General features: G+C 38.2%; 1 protein-coding gene across 4 annotated transcripts in view; it reads left to right on the forward strand.

The window, feature by feature from the left end:
* LOC109096004 (cyclin-dependent kinase-like 5) overlaps positions 1 to 14,981 on the forward strand; it is a 38,163-nt gene extending 23,182 nt beyond the window's left edge. For 2 of the 4 annotated variants that reach the window (XM_042766539.1, XM_042766543.1), the window contains 11 exons: positions 617 to 806; positions 1,548 to 1,628; positions 1,829 to 1,995; positions 3,146 to 4,250; positions 4,633 to 4,734; positions 5,477 to 5,582; positions 6,072 to 6,195; positions 7,293 to 7,398; positions 8,003 to 8,125; positions 11,021 to 11,230; positions 11,914 to 14,981. In XM_042766539.1, the coding sequence (XP_042622473.1) occupies positions 617 to 806; positions 1,548 to 1,628; positions 1,829 to 1,995; positions 3,146 to 4,250; positions 4,633 to 4,734; positions 5,477 to 5,582; positions 6,072 to 6,195; positions 7,293 to 7,398; positions 8,003 to 8,125; positions 11,021 to 11,230; positions 11,914 to 12,291 (2,692 nt within the window). In that variant the 3' untranslated portion in view covers positions 12,292 to 14,981. The remainder of the gene's footprint in view (positions 1 to 616; positions 807 to 1,547; positions 1,629 to 1,828; positions 1,996 to 3,145; positions 4,251 to 4,632; positions 4,735 to 5,476; positions 5,583 to 6,071; positions 6,196 to 7,292; positions 7,399 to 8,002; positions 8,126 to 11,020; positions 11,231 to 11,913) is intronic. The other 2 variants (XM_042766541.1, XM_042766540.1) reach the window with 2 other exon arrangements.
* Positions 14,982 to 15,048: the final 67 nt, after the last annotated feature.

Here is a 15,048-nt window from a genome sequence, read left to right on the forward strand (position 1 = left end):
CAAATATAAACCAACTAAAAAAAAAACACACAATACAACATTCTAAGAAATCTTCTAAACATCATAACAACTGTATAGCAACTTCCTAAAAAAGACCCTAGAAGCCACATAGCAACACCCTGGAAACTACTCTGAACACAATAGGACATGCAAATAAACTCTTTAAAACCCACCCTGAACACTCTCGGAACACCGTAGAACTCACCCAGAACACTCTAGCAACCACCTAGCAACACCCTAAAAACCACCCTAGAAACATCCTCTGAAACCACTCAAAACATCTCAGCAATCACAAAGTACCACACTAAAACCCCCCTCTGAATGCCATAACAACTGCATGGCAACACCCTGGCAACCACCTTCATCATTCTAGCACTGTGATGGCAGCTTTTGCACTGGCAAACACCATACATTTTCTTCTGAAAACAGTTTTTTGTCTTGTGTCTGTCAATAAAAGATACAAATAATTAAACCTTTTTTACTGATATGTTTATAATTTATCCACATGTACATTTAATTATGTGTAATTGATCTTCTTAATTATCTTAAAGGAAATGTCAAACTCAAATGAAGGTCAGTTCTTGACTTATTTTTGTCTTCTTCTTGGCTCTCGCAGAGCTCCATATGGGAAGGCGGTGGACATGTGGTCGGTGGGGTGTATTTTGGGAGAACTGAGTGATGGGCAGCCCCTGTTTCCGGGAGAGAGTGAAATCGACCAGCTCTTCACCATTCAGAAGGTGTTGGGCCCCTTACCACCAGAGCAGATGAAGCTGTTCTACAACAACCCTCGTTTCGCCGGACTAAGAGTAGGGACCTGTCTTCTAATTCACTCCTCTGGCCTGTTCTGTTCTGTGCTTTCCTCTCCTCACCTCTTCCTTGCTCTTCTTTCCTATGGCACGGATCCCAGTATTCTGAATAAGTGGCTGCCTATGACTCATGTATTGCTATGTGCCAGTGTGAAACACAACTGGCTTTGCCTTGACAGGGCTGATCACAGTACATAATATTCACACACATACATAGCCTCACAAAGTATTTTGATACTTTTGGACACTCAAGTCACATCTTAAACTATACTTTCTTTCCACAAGTGACATCTGCAAATAATTCTTAGCCATTTTTTGCAATTACTTACTAATGACTATCTGACTATACATTATTTAGCTTATTACACTGCTACTTAGCCAGTAAATAGTAAGATGGATATGAAATATTGATGTGAGTTTTTATTTATTTTTATAAATTTATTTGTATTTATTTTTTTAATTTTTTTTAATAGTTTTATATTTTTAGTTTTCATTTTTAGTTTAATTTTTAGTAATTTTGTTGTTTACTTTTATTGTTTTTTTAAATATTACTATTTAGGTTTCATTTATTTTTATTTCAGTTTACGTTTCTATTTAGTAACTGTAATGCTTCAGCCTATTGTAATGCAATTAATCTATCACAAGTATTGCATAATTGTGATGAAATATGCAAATGTTCAGCATTATTCTTTAGTCCTCCCTCTTTCTTTAAGTATGTATGTATGTGCTTTTTTTTTACAGTTTCCTTCTGTAAGTCATCCTCAGACTCTTGATCGAAGGTACCTGGGCATCATCAATGGACTCATGTTGGATTTAGTGAAGGTAAAAAGTCTGCAACATTCATTAGAGTATTCCCTTTCGAATCCCAGCAGTTGTGATATATTTGGGGTAGATTTATTTTAAAATAAACTGCAGATGTCATATCACCCTCAAGTGCAAAGTGTTATTAAAGACTGAATGTGAATGAGTTTTTATTGTTCTAGTGTGGCATGACTCTCCTCATTCTCTTTGCACTGTGTCAGAACCTGCTGTGCCTGAACCCCACCGAACGCTTTCTGACAGAACAGTGTCTGAACCACCCAGTGTTTCAGGGCCTTAGAGGGCCAGAGCGGCCAGCTGCCCCGTCACCCACCCCACCTCGCTCCTCGAAGAGAAAACCATACCACGGAGACAACACCATACCCAGCCGGTCAGTAATAGCTGCTTCTAGAAACTAGGTTAAGGGTGAAATGTGTGATTTCCGAGCCACTAGTGGCAGCAATCGGAACTGCCAAAATTCTTAATAATTCCTTACATTTATATACCACTTTTCTGGGCACTCAAAGCACTTTACATAGAAGTGGGGAATCTCCTCAATCACCACAAGTGGTTAATCACAGTGGTTCTTAATCACTACTGCATATTGACTTTGCCCCTAAATAAGCATTGTTCAAATAAACAGATAGCCCTGCACCATTGGTTAAGACAGAAGCTGACATGTTGAGCAATGTTTTAAAAGTGCCACAGGAAGTCTTTTTCAGAAAGTCAACCTGAATAACCTACACTGCCACTGAAATGTGAGAAAGTATTTTATACGATTATAACAAAATAACAGTTTAGGTTTGTAGAAGCTCAAGGTTGTTTTAAAGTAGGCATAAAGTAAGCATATGACTTTGAAACATTACAGGAAAAACACCTACACAATTAGAATTACATCCAGTGTTATTTTATTATTATTCATATACTATTAAAGTATTTAAAAATATTTTGAATCGCCTATTATTTTTATATGTTCAGTTTTCATTTAAATTGTAGTTAAAATTTTAGAAATTGTGATGCACTTTCTTTTTTAATATATCTGTTTAACTTTAATTTTGATTTGATTTTGGTATTCATTATTAAACTTGCTTTAGTCTGGATAGTTGCCAGAGAAATATGCCCAATTTTTGTTTAAGTTTTATAAGTTAAATTTTTTCATTTTATTTTTAGATTTTTTTTGTTTCAGCCCTATTCAAACTATTTGTAATAGTTTTGGTTTTAATTAATAATAACAACAGTGAACCAGGATAAGATAGCAGCCAAAATGATTAGACAGAAGTAAAGTTTTTTAACTGAAAATTGGGACATGTTATGAAGGCAAGACACAAAGACTTACCATCACTGGAAGACGATGAATATACATGAATTCATATACAAAACTAAAATTTACAATGCAGTTGATTTAAATGAATAATACCAAACAAGTGTCCAGCATACGTGGGAGCTCCATCAATGCTGTTTTAAAATCACCTCAGGTTGCACTTCTTAAAGTTGGTTCCAAGAATGTCCAGAATATAAATATTTTGTGTTTATTCCTGCAGGAGCCACGGAAGTAAGAGTTCAGGTCACCGGCACGCTAACAGCAAGGACTGCTCGTCTCTACCGCGCCATGAGGACCTCCACCGGGGCACCGACAGCTTCCTGAACGGCAGCAACATGCTGACCTCATCCACCCTGAGTCCCACACTACACCCCAAGAGTTACCAGGCCCAGACCCTGAGCCGCTCGGCCTCTTGCAGCAAAGACCTGGCCAACAACAACCTTCCCCACCTACTCAGCCCCAAAGATGCAAAAGGAAAGACCGAATTTGATTTCAACCTGGGGCCTAAAGCTGGAGGTGCCACTGTGGGAGGGGACACCTCTACCGGCAAGTACCTCAAGTCATCCAAACAAGGCCGCCACTCGTCCTTCCTGGAAGGGAAGACCAGCACGCTGCAGTCTGGGGACAAGCAAAGTCGCCATAACTACATGGAATCTTCTCACGGATCCATGCCTTCCACATCCTCCTCCAAAAGCTCCTCATCCTTCCTCAGTCTGTCCAAGAGCCACGGAGCGCTGAACGACACCAAGTCTGTAAGCAATCTGGCCGAGACACGACTCCACCTGGACGATCCCATGGTGGGATCGGGCTCAGGTTCCCGCTACTTCCCGTCCAGCTGTCTGGATCTAAACGCAGCTCCCGGAAGCCCGAGAGGTGAACGGCACGCTGGGGCAGAGCGGCAGGGACACAGTCCCAGCAGCCGGGGGAACACGCGCCTGGAAGGGGGCACCCTGGACTCACGACGTTCTTCTGGTCGGAAAAAGACGCCGGATGAACCGAAGGCTTCGGACACACTGGACCCAAGCAGGGCCGCGGGAGCAGGGGGCGGCCATGCTCACAATCTGCCCTCCCCACACGAATCCTATCCTTATGGTCTCGGCTACACCAGCCCGTTTTCCTCGCAGCAGCGACCTCATCGCCACTCCATGTACGTGCGGAGAGAGCGACACCGGCCACACGGCCAGGAGGCGAATTTGGTAGTCGGGCAGGGAGTGCCAACACGTGCTAGCAGCCTACAACTCCTCTCGCCGCAGCTCCAGCATCGCACACTCCCACGCCACAACACCAGTTCCTCCCGAGAAGAACTCGCTCAAGATCTGAGCAGGGTCAGTGACCTGCTCTCGTTTTATCTCTGTGTCCTGTAGCATATTAGGCGCTGAAAATGCACTCTGTTGGTTCCTGTGATCAGCATTTGAATATTTCTATCCAAGCAAGGATACCCTCTTATTCATCTGTTCATCTTTGTCTGAATATTCCGAATTCTCTACCGTTCACAAAATGCAATATTACAAATGATGCTTGTTCACTGTAATAATTTCAGGAGATTCGATTTGTGGTATGTTTGCATGTGTGTATGTGATCTAATTTAAGATACGGCTCTGCTGCATCCTGCATTCATGCATTTTGTTTTGTTCTACCTGATTATTACATGCACACTCCCAGTGTCTCCCAGTGTCTGCTTATTTTGCTGTGTGTTTATGTCTGCAGAATGACCAGTCTCCCAAAGAGAAGCCTCATTCTCGCCCCCCGATTAAAGATTCCACGAGGGACAACACAGCTTCCTTCCACTCACAACGCCCAAAAAACGAGGTCCGAGGTCTCAACAGGACCTTCAGAACGCGTCCACTTACACACTCACTAGTTGCTACTGTTTTTCATGCCTCATCTTATCTTTGTTTTTTAAAGCATTGATCATAAAAGCATTGCACATTTAGCTTTCAGACCATTAATATGGATGTTTTGTAAATGTTCATGTCACTACATTAACTGCTAGCTCATGTCTTTAGCATTAGATATCTAGGTTCTCAGTTAAATGGACAGTTCACCCCCCAGAAAAGAAATTTCTGTCATTATTTACACTGTCATGTTGTTCTAAATTCAACATTCTTTTTTCTGTGAATTAAATTTTAAAGACTATTTCCATATTATTTTTACATGAAATTACAATGTAGGGACTGAATCTTTCATACTTCAAAATGGAGACAAAACAAAAAGTGATCCATATGTCTTGGCATATGTGGCATATGTTCCATGACTTGCAATAGCAGAATAAACCAAAATTCCATAGTCGAAAGTCCTTTCTGTTGTGTTCTATTGGAGAAAGAATATTACACACGTTTGGAAAGATATGAGGGTGATTAAGTGATGACAGAAATTTCATTTTTGGCTGAACTGTCAGTTTAACCTCTCTTTCATACTGCTTCTTCTCTTCCTTAATCATTCCTTTCTCCCCAAGCAAATCTAACAGTTACAGTTAGACAGTATGTACAGAAAGTTGTAGGAACTATGGTTTTATACTATCCTGCAGTGTGACCATCCTCTTGTAACTCAGGCTGGGATGTACCATGACACTCATATGGAGGATGGAACCTCATCCAAGGAGAACAGAATCATCTACAGTGACTCGATGCCTCGCAGAGTAGGAAGCTTTTACAGAGGTACCCCAAAAATTTACTTCATTTATTGTGAAATATTACTTTACATTTTACACTAAAAATCTCAAAATATTAATTTACAACAAACAAATAAACATATCATTATATTATTATTCCTTCGGAAAACATTTTACAGTAATATGCTGAATATTGCTAATTATTGCTGCTCAAGAAACATTTCTTTGTATTATTATATTACTGTTATGATGCTGAAAACAGTTTTGCTGTCAAACATTTTTTTGAAAACCATGATCATTTTTTAGCATTCTTTAATGTATAGAAAGTTCAAAAATATAGCATTTATTTGAAATAGAAACCTCTTGTAACATTATAAATGTCTGTACTGAAACTTTTGATAAAAATGAATGTGTCCTTCCTGAATAAAAGTATTATATTTTAAGTAATTGTATATATGCATTTATTTATGTGGTAATAATGTTTTACTTAAGCTTTGATATTCTAGCTTTTAATTTTTTCTGTCCTTTTGTGCAGTCCCTTCCCCTCGACCTGACAACTCGTTCCATGAGAGTGCTGGACAGAGCAGAGTGCCAGTGGTGGCGGCAGAAAGCGCAGCCATGACAAACCACCCCAAACGTCAGACCAATTTCGACCCCTGGTGAGTGAACATGCTTGTTAAGGCAGCACACACTCGATCTAGACAAATTCATTATTCTGTACACATATACCATGGCTGTTAGGTGAAATGCTTTGTTAAGCTGGAAGTGACAACATTAAATATTTAGCTTCAAATAAAAAAAAAAAAAAACAGAACTTTGATTTAAAAATAATTAGTGTCCTTTATGATTGTGAGATGTCTGGCAACAGTAAGTGCAGAAAATAATAAAGCATGCCCACTTTACATTCTCTTTAAATTCACTGATGATAGGCAGAAATATATTATCATTTTAGTGTTTAATTTGTTTTTGATTCATTGATTTGCTTTCATTAGCCAGTTCTCTGAGAATATGGCTGTTCATGTTTTATGTGATAGGGTGAATCTTAATAAAAGATGTCAAAAACATGTCTGCCATATTTCACTAACATACAATATATGGACAAAAATATTGACCATTACACAGTGACATCACATTCTAAATACATAAATATTCATAATTAGTTGGTTCCCCCTTTGCAGCTATAATAGTGTTTCTCTGGGATTTTTTGCCCATTCATCCAGTAGAGCATTTGTGAGGTTCGACACTGATGTTGGACGAGAAGCCCTGGCTCACAATCTCCATTCCAAAGGTGTGCAATAGTGTTGTGGTATGGATGATACAGTCGTGACACAGTCATGCTGGAATAGAAAAGGGCCTTCCCCAAACTGTTCCCAAAAAGGTGGAAGCGTAGCATTGTCCAAAATATTCTGGTATGCTAAAGCATTAAGATTTCCAAACAATTAAAATAATACTCCAATCAAAACAACAAAAACACATCAACACAAAAAAAACATCCCCTACAAATATATCCAATTAACAAAATAAAATAAGTAATATAGTGAAATATTTGTTTTGAAAAAAGTTTATATATAAGTTATAATGCATACTGATGTTATTTAAAAAGTTGTCTGGATTTTTATTACTGTTATTACAATGACATTATTTTTATTTGCATTACAGTAATTAGGCAGCAAATGTGCTGAAATAAAATCTTTTTATTTGATTTTATGACCAAAATCTCTCTTTGAGATTCAACATTTAATAATTACTTTTGTAGGAATAATTCAGAGGCCATGGTCATGAACCCTCCAGAGGTCCCTAAACAAAAAGAAAAACAAGGTTTCTTTAGAGCCATAAAGAAGAAAAAGAAGAAGTCACAACCGGTAAGAATGTCCTATTTATTACATTTCCCTTTTTCAACTCTCAAAAATTGTATCAAATGCAGTAAGAATAGCCAGGGAGACCTTTTCTGTGTATGTTATTATTATTTCACATGTATGTATATGTGTTGCTTAGCTGCTGTGTTGTGTGTTTTTGTATGTCTGTCTGCTAGTCATTGAACTTAAATAATATATTGTATACAAAAGGTTATAGTCTAGGATAGAAAAATATAGTCTATCTTTCACTAAAATTAATAGGCAAGATTTCACCTCAAAGTGTTCATTCAGTCATCTCAATCTGCAAGTAGTTGACCAGTGCAAAAAAATATCATCCCAGACAGGAGGCTGTCCACTTGTTCCATTGTCCAATAAATGCCTGACAGAATCCAACAGAGACTCTCAGTGCAGTTCAGTGCCTTCCCCACAATAGCCATATGGAGACCATTACAGACCCGAGCAGCATGTGTGTTGCAGAATCTTCCTCTACTGTGCTCTGTCCACAAATATTGAGCCAGAGGACCGTATGTTCATCTGCTGAATTCAACAACAAAAGATGTTTTGTGTTAATAGAATGAGCCACTGGGGTTTTGTGCGTCTTATATTGCAGACGGACGACAACGCAGGAAGGAACCCGAGCATCAAGAAAAGCCTTTTCCCCCTCTTTAACTCAAAGAATAGCTTAAAGCATAACTCTTCTGTCAAAGTGCTTCCTGTTGTCCCGCAGCCCATGGTATTGCTCACATAAAACCGTGCCGCTCTACCAAATAAACACATCTTCATTGCATGTCATGCTAAATGTATAGGTGTTTTATGATTGGATGTCTTTTGTCATTTTTTTAGTTTTTTTTTTTGTTTTAGTTTTTTTGCCAGAGCCATTTTTAACGACCAAAACATCAGGTCCAGATCTATATTAAACGTTCTAATCAAATTAATTACATGATATGCTGATTATTTTATCAAATTAATTTCATATATTTTATTTGCTAAAAAAAATATAGTTGTGTGTGTATATGTGTGTGTGTGTGTGTATACACACACACACATATACATATATAAATATATAATATATAAATATATATATATATATATATTATATATATTTATATATTATATTATATTATGTGGTATTTGCTAAGAAAAAATCCAGAATGAAAATAATTTAAGATATTTATTGTTGCAGATGCATGCATCATTTTAGAAACGTAACAAAAAAAAATATTTGTAATAATTAGCTGTATTGATGTTTAAATTGTATCAATGTATTAAATATGAATTTATAGCCAAAGTAAAGCTGTTCTTAAACTGGTCTTTAAGCCTAATGCATCTTTGTAAGTACCACATTTAATTAACAAACTCAATATATGATATAAGAAACATACTAAAAGAGAAATACTCATACTGTAATAGTCTTAACTAATGTAACATTCATAATTAATGTAACATTGATAATTAGTGTCGATCCATATTAGGTTAGGATGTTTTTATATGTTGATGTAACAGATCTGGTTCTGTGTGTTTTACTTATTAAAAATCATCGCTTGGGTTACAGCTAACATCGCAAAAGCATCAGCATGTGTTCTGTTAGAAGCATGGACCCCATAACCGTCTTTAGCAGCACTTGCTCAAAGAGGATGCACGTTTTCTCATTTACCATTCTCCGAACCTGGGAAAGAGTAGGAGAAGTGGTCAGAATGTTTCCACACACAAACTCTCTGTCTTCTGTACACAAAATCTTGCACATTATGGTACAAAGGGTCAGAAACTGGGCACGTCCTGAAACACTCAGGTCTTTACCTTTCTTCAAAAATTCATGCTCTTCAGATAGACTTATAAAAGCTGGTCACTGGAATGATTTTTTTTCATTCTTAAATTGTTTCCATCATTATCAACTGCAAGCCATCAACCCTAATGCACGAGATTATGGGTGAATTTTTGTTTGGAGAGGAGATTTATTGTACATAAGTCTCAGCATTCAGGTGAGTTCACTGGTGTTGTGGTTTGATCGTGGCCAAAAGTTTTGAGAATTACATAAATATTAGTTTTCAAAAAGATTGCTGCTAAACTGCTTTTAGATCTTTGTTTCAGTTGTTTCTGTGATGTACTGAAATATAATTACAAGCACTTTATACGTTTCAAAGGCTTTTATCGACAATTACATGACATTTATGCAAAGAGTCAGTATTCCAATGTTGACCCTTCTTTTTCAGGACCTCTGCAATTCGACTGGGCATGCTCTCAATCAACTTCTGGGCCAAATCCTGACTGATAGCAACCCATTCTTTTCATAATAACTTCTTGGAGTTTGTCAGAATAGGGGGTTTTGTTTGTCCACCCGCCTCGTTGAGGATTGACCACAAGTTCTCAATGGGATTAAGATCTGGGGAGTTTCCAGGCCATGGACCCAAAATTTCAACATTCTGGTCCCCGAGCCACTTAGTTATCACTTTTGCCTTATGGCACGGTGCTCCATCGTGCTGGAAAAAGCATTGTTCTTCACCAAAACTGTTTTGTTGGATTGTTGGAAGAAGTTGCTGTTGGAGGGTGTTTTGGTACCATTCTTTATTCATGGCTGTGTTTTTGGGCAGAATTGTGAGTGAGCCCACTCCCTTGGATGAGAAGCAACCCCACACATGAATGGTGTCAGGATGCTTTACTGTTGGCATGACACAGGACTGATGGTAGCACTCACCTTGTCTTCTCTGGACAAGCCTTTTTCCAGATGCCCCAAACAATCGGAAAGGGGCTTCATCTGAGAATATGACTTTGCCCCAGTCCTCAGCAGTCCATTCACTATACTTTCTGCAGAAGATCAATCTGTCCCTGATGTTTTTTTTGGAGAGAAGTGGCTTCTTTGCTGCCCTTATTGACACCAGGCCATCTCCAAAAGTCTTCGCCTCACTGTGCGTGCAGATGCGCTCACACCTGCCTGCTGCCATTCCTGAGCAAGCTCTGCACTGGTGGCACTCCGATCCTGCAGCTGAATCCTCTTTAGGAGAAGATCCTGGCACTTGCTGGACTTTCTTGGATGCCCTGAAGCCTTCTTTACAAGAATTTGAACCTCTTTTTCCTTGAAGTTCTTGATGAACCTATAAATTGGTGATTTAGGTGCAATCTAGTAGCCACAATATCCTTGCCTGTGAAGCCATTTTTATGCAACCGCAATGATGGCTGCACGCGTTTCTTTGCAGGTCACCATGGTTAACAATGGAAGAACAATGATTTCAAGCATCACCCTCCTTTTAACATGTCAAGTCTGCCATTCTAACCCATCAGCCTGACATAATGATCTCCAGCCTTTTGCTCATCAACAATTCTCACCTGAGTTTACAAGATGATTACTGAAATGATCTCAGCAGGTCCTTTAATGACAGCAATGAAATGCAGTGAAAAGGTTTTTTTTTTTTTGGAATTAAGTTAATTTTCATGGCAAAGAAGGACTATGCAATTCATCTGATCACTCTTCATAACATTCTGGATAATATGCAAATTGCTATTATAAAAACTTAAGCATCAACTCATAAAATTATTTGATCATTCCTTAATGCACCTAATTAAACCAAGAAAATTAAATAAGTCTCAGCATTCAGGTGAGTTCACTGGTGTTGTGGTTTGATCTGTGTGTCAGGTTCCTAGTGAGGCTCAGCAAGACCAGCTAGTGATACAAAGACCAGTCAAATCATCGTCTCATCACAGCAGTCGACACCGCAACCGAGATCGAGACCGGGAACGTGATCTGGAAAGGGACAGGGAGCGTGACCGGGATCGAAACCGTGAGAGGGATCGTGACAGGGACAACACTTGGCCACCTGAAAAGCAGGCAGATGTGCAGCCTCAGGTAAAAAAAATAAATAAATAAAAAAAATCACTCCAATAGCGTATCTATAAAGATAACTATAATATATTAACATTCTGTTTATTCTAAGCACATGCTGCAGTTTTGTTGTCTGCTACTTTTAATGCCCAAGTTCTTTAAAGCAGGATGGATTCTGATTGGCTGTCAATGTTTTTATTATTTATCATGTGGAAGAAAAAGTTTTGAAATTGATTCATCATTGTTATAGTTGTGTTGTGGACAAATTCTCATAAAATTAGAACAATTAGTAAAACTTTATAGTTATTGTTATTTATCAAAAATAGTAATACTGTGAAATATTTTTTACATTTTTAAATAACTGTTTTCTATTTTGATCTGTATAAAAATTTAATTTATTCCTGATGCAAAACTGAAATGTCAGCAGTCATTACATTAGTCTTCTGTCACATGAATCATTCTAATATGCTGATTTGACGCTTGAAAACATTTCACAGTTATGCTGATTAATATTTCTGTGAGTTCTCTGATGAAGGAAAGATAACATTTGTTTGAAATCAAATACATTATAAATGTCTTTACTGTCATTTTTGACCATTTAATGCATCCTTGCTGAATAAAGGTATTGTTTCTTTAAAAAAAGGACTTCCTTTGTATTTTATGATTGCACGCAGACATGCATTATTAATCTTGCTTTTCTGTTGCAGAACCAGCCTCTGAAGTCCCTGCGGAAGCTCCTACACCTTTCGTCTCCTGCTACGTCCAATCAGCCCCCACCTCCCGATCGCTCGGCAGAACTGCGCTTCCAGCCCCTCCCCAACCCCCCTTCCAAAGGGAACCTGAACGAGGCCAGAGGGCTCCCACCCGGCAGCGTCACCCCCAATACCAAGAGCCGCAAACCCCACAACTACCCTCTGCCAGGGCAGATCGAGTCCAGCTGGCACGTCTCCGCGCTGAATAGAGCCGAGGGTGCACCATACCCAGACCAAATGGCAAACAAAGGTGGGCAGAATGGTATCGGCTTTACCAGAGCCGCTCGCGCGAGAATGCCAAACCTCAACGATCTGAAAGAAACGGCTCTTTAGAGGAGGAGGGCCCCCTAGTGGTCACTACTGTACTTGGTTTCTCCTTTTCCTTCCTGGCTACCTATGGAATGCTGTTGTTCATACAGTGGTACACAATGCCACTTCTGGCCAGAAGGTGGCAATAGTTATGTCTCAGATTTGTTTTTTTTTAAAGCATCTACATTTGATAGAATTTGTATTCTTGTTCATTACATCTGGGTTCAGTTTTCTGTTGAAAATTGCTTATTGATGATAATATGAATCTATGTATTTGTATATGAAAACTGGGGGATGGGGGACAAAAAGAATCTGTGGAATTGTAAGAGCTTTAGTTTATACACAAGAGAATGTATAAATATTTAATGTGTAATAATTCTATATTTCATGGAGATTATTTAATGAATTATTGGTGTGTTAATAGTTACAATGTACAGAGTGCATTTTATGGTTGTAACAAAAGTACTTATTGTTTCTGAATTATTTTCCTCTCTTTATCGAACGTTGTTTTCTGATGAATGAATTCTCAGTGCAGACTAGGTCTATATTACACACTGTCTCATACTGCAGGTTATTGAATCATCCCTATTTAAAACATGCAACAGCATATCAGCAACTACTGATGCATCCTAACCAGGTTCTGTGTTACTTTTCATGCGAGACCATTAAATTGACGTCCCATGATGGCTATTTGTCTCACTTTACCCATAGCCGGTGTCTTACAATGTTTTTTCTACGTCCCATGAGCTTGGCATTCAAAACCTAACACATTGGGATCAGATAGTGCTTGTTTTTAGCATGAGTTCATTAGAGTCCAGATCCCCAAAGAGCTGGATTTCCTGAGAGTAATGAATTTCAGCAGAGGCCTCACGGTGTCTCCCTCTGTGATCTAAACCCCACCAGCTGGTGGATAAGTGTGACTTTGCCTGTGGCATGAGCGATGGTTTACAAGCGGCTCTGCTCAAGGTTGTGAGAGTTAAGTCCGTATCTCCATCCTGACGTGACTTTCATCGGTCGCTTAGCGGGGATTCAGTTGCACGTGTGCATGATTCTTTGAACAAACTGAATAACTGGCGGTTTTATTTGAATCAGTTTAACCGCATGTTTTTGAAGAGATAAAAGCATTGCCTCAGAACCTGGTAAAAGGATTTCAAAGACGTAATGCAGTTATTGATCTGTTAGCGGGGAGGGCACGTGGGAGACGCAGTAAGATTTTCGAGTGGCCTCTGAAACGCAACACATTTTCATTCGGGCTTTCAGTGTTTGCTGTAGATTTATCTCACTGTACATTTCATTAAATTATATTCTACTAATATAGATTCAAATGAGACGGATATAAAATATGCAAAATAGCTATATTAAGAATTCCAGGCATTTGAATACCAATGCAAACTGAGCAATATATCATAACTTTGAGGTGAATTTATCATCCTTCATTGAGTTGCAGCAGAGTATTACATTTTTATTCATTTACACTGATTATCACGACAGGCACTTTGCTTAACAACTGAAGTTTCTTACAAAATCCCCCCAAGGAGAGTGACAGAGCATTTTTCATTTTAATAACTCTAGTGAAATGTGTCCTGGGAAACATTTTTTTTTTATTATTATTAATGTTGTTTATCAATAGTGCACTTTAAACAGACATTTCACAGGTGTTTGTGTTGATATGGTGTTTGATTAAAACAGAATTTTGTATCTATCTAATCTTCTACCTTATCTACCGACAGTACATGAGCTCTGTCTTTCACAGGACTGGATTTGGAACTTTTATGTTCAAGTTAAGCATTCAGATTTAGTCTATACAGTATTTTTGACATTTACATCAAAAGTCTTTTTTTTTTTTTTATCTGCTCTCATTTATATCTTATATTGATATTATATTGATTCCATTGTCTCAGCACTATTTCAACTGCCATGCAATAACAAACTGTTGTTTTTTGATTTGTAGGAAGAGATGAGAGTCAACTTCTATGTGCTCCCCTTTCTGGAACCTCTTGTTTTCTTGTTGCATATTTTCAGGAAACTCTTAGTTCCTGAGTAATGCGGTCTGCCGGTTTGAGAGTATTTCATCCTGGCCAGAATGTGATTACATCACTGGATTAACACCTTGTCCATAAACGCTCTAACATCCTTTAATCTGCAGTACGTTGGCACAGTCTGTCTCTGTGGTGCCAGGTAATCTTCTCATCAGCCAGCTGTTAGGACTGCCAAGATAAATAGTTTGGCTGTCTCCAGCTGTGGTGAGGTGGCCTGCATGTGGTAATCTATAACCAGCCTTGTTAACCCGCTACAAAACCTACGTTTGCAGCATGTAGAATTTTGTTGATTCTGCATTTCTTCTGGTTTGCTAAGCACCATTATTTTGTTTTTAATGTTATGTTTTTTTCTTTCAAATCAACTTGTGTGGAATCATGCTAACATGCAAAAAATGACCACTTCCCTATCCCAGAGCACTAAAATACTGCAAAGCTAGTTTAAGCACTAAAACAGAAAAAGGGCTGCATCTTTGTGGGCAGAAATGACTAGTCTGACGAGTCTGATAGTGGTGTGATAGTGGTGTGATATTGTAGAGTGAATACACAAGACTGGTTTAAAGGTTTTTTTTGTTTGTTTTTTTTATTCAACAAGGCTGCACTGAACTGATCTAAAGTGACAGTAAAGACATTTACAATGTTATAAAAGATTTCCGTTTCAAATAATTTGTGTTTTTTAACTTTCAATTAATCAAAGAATCCCCCCAAAAAATTAAATATTGATAATAATGAATGTTTCATGAGC

This window comes from Cyprinus carpio, chromosome A11 (assembly GCF_018340385.1).
Source record: "Cyprinus carpio isolate SPL01 chromosome A11, ASM1834038v1, whole genome shotgun sequence".
Taxonomy (NCBI): Eukaryota; Metazoa; Chordata; class Actinopteri; order Cypriniformes; family Cyprinidae; genus Cyprinus; species Cyprinus carpio.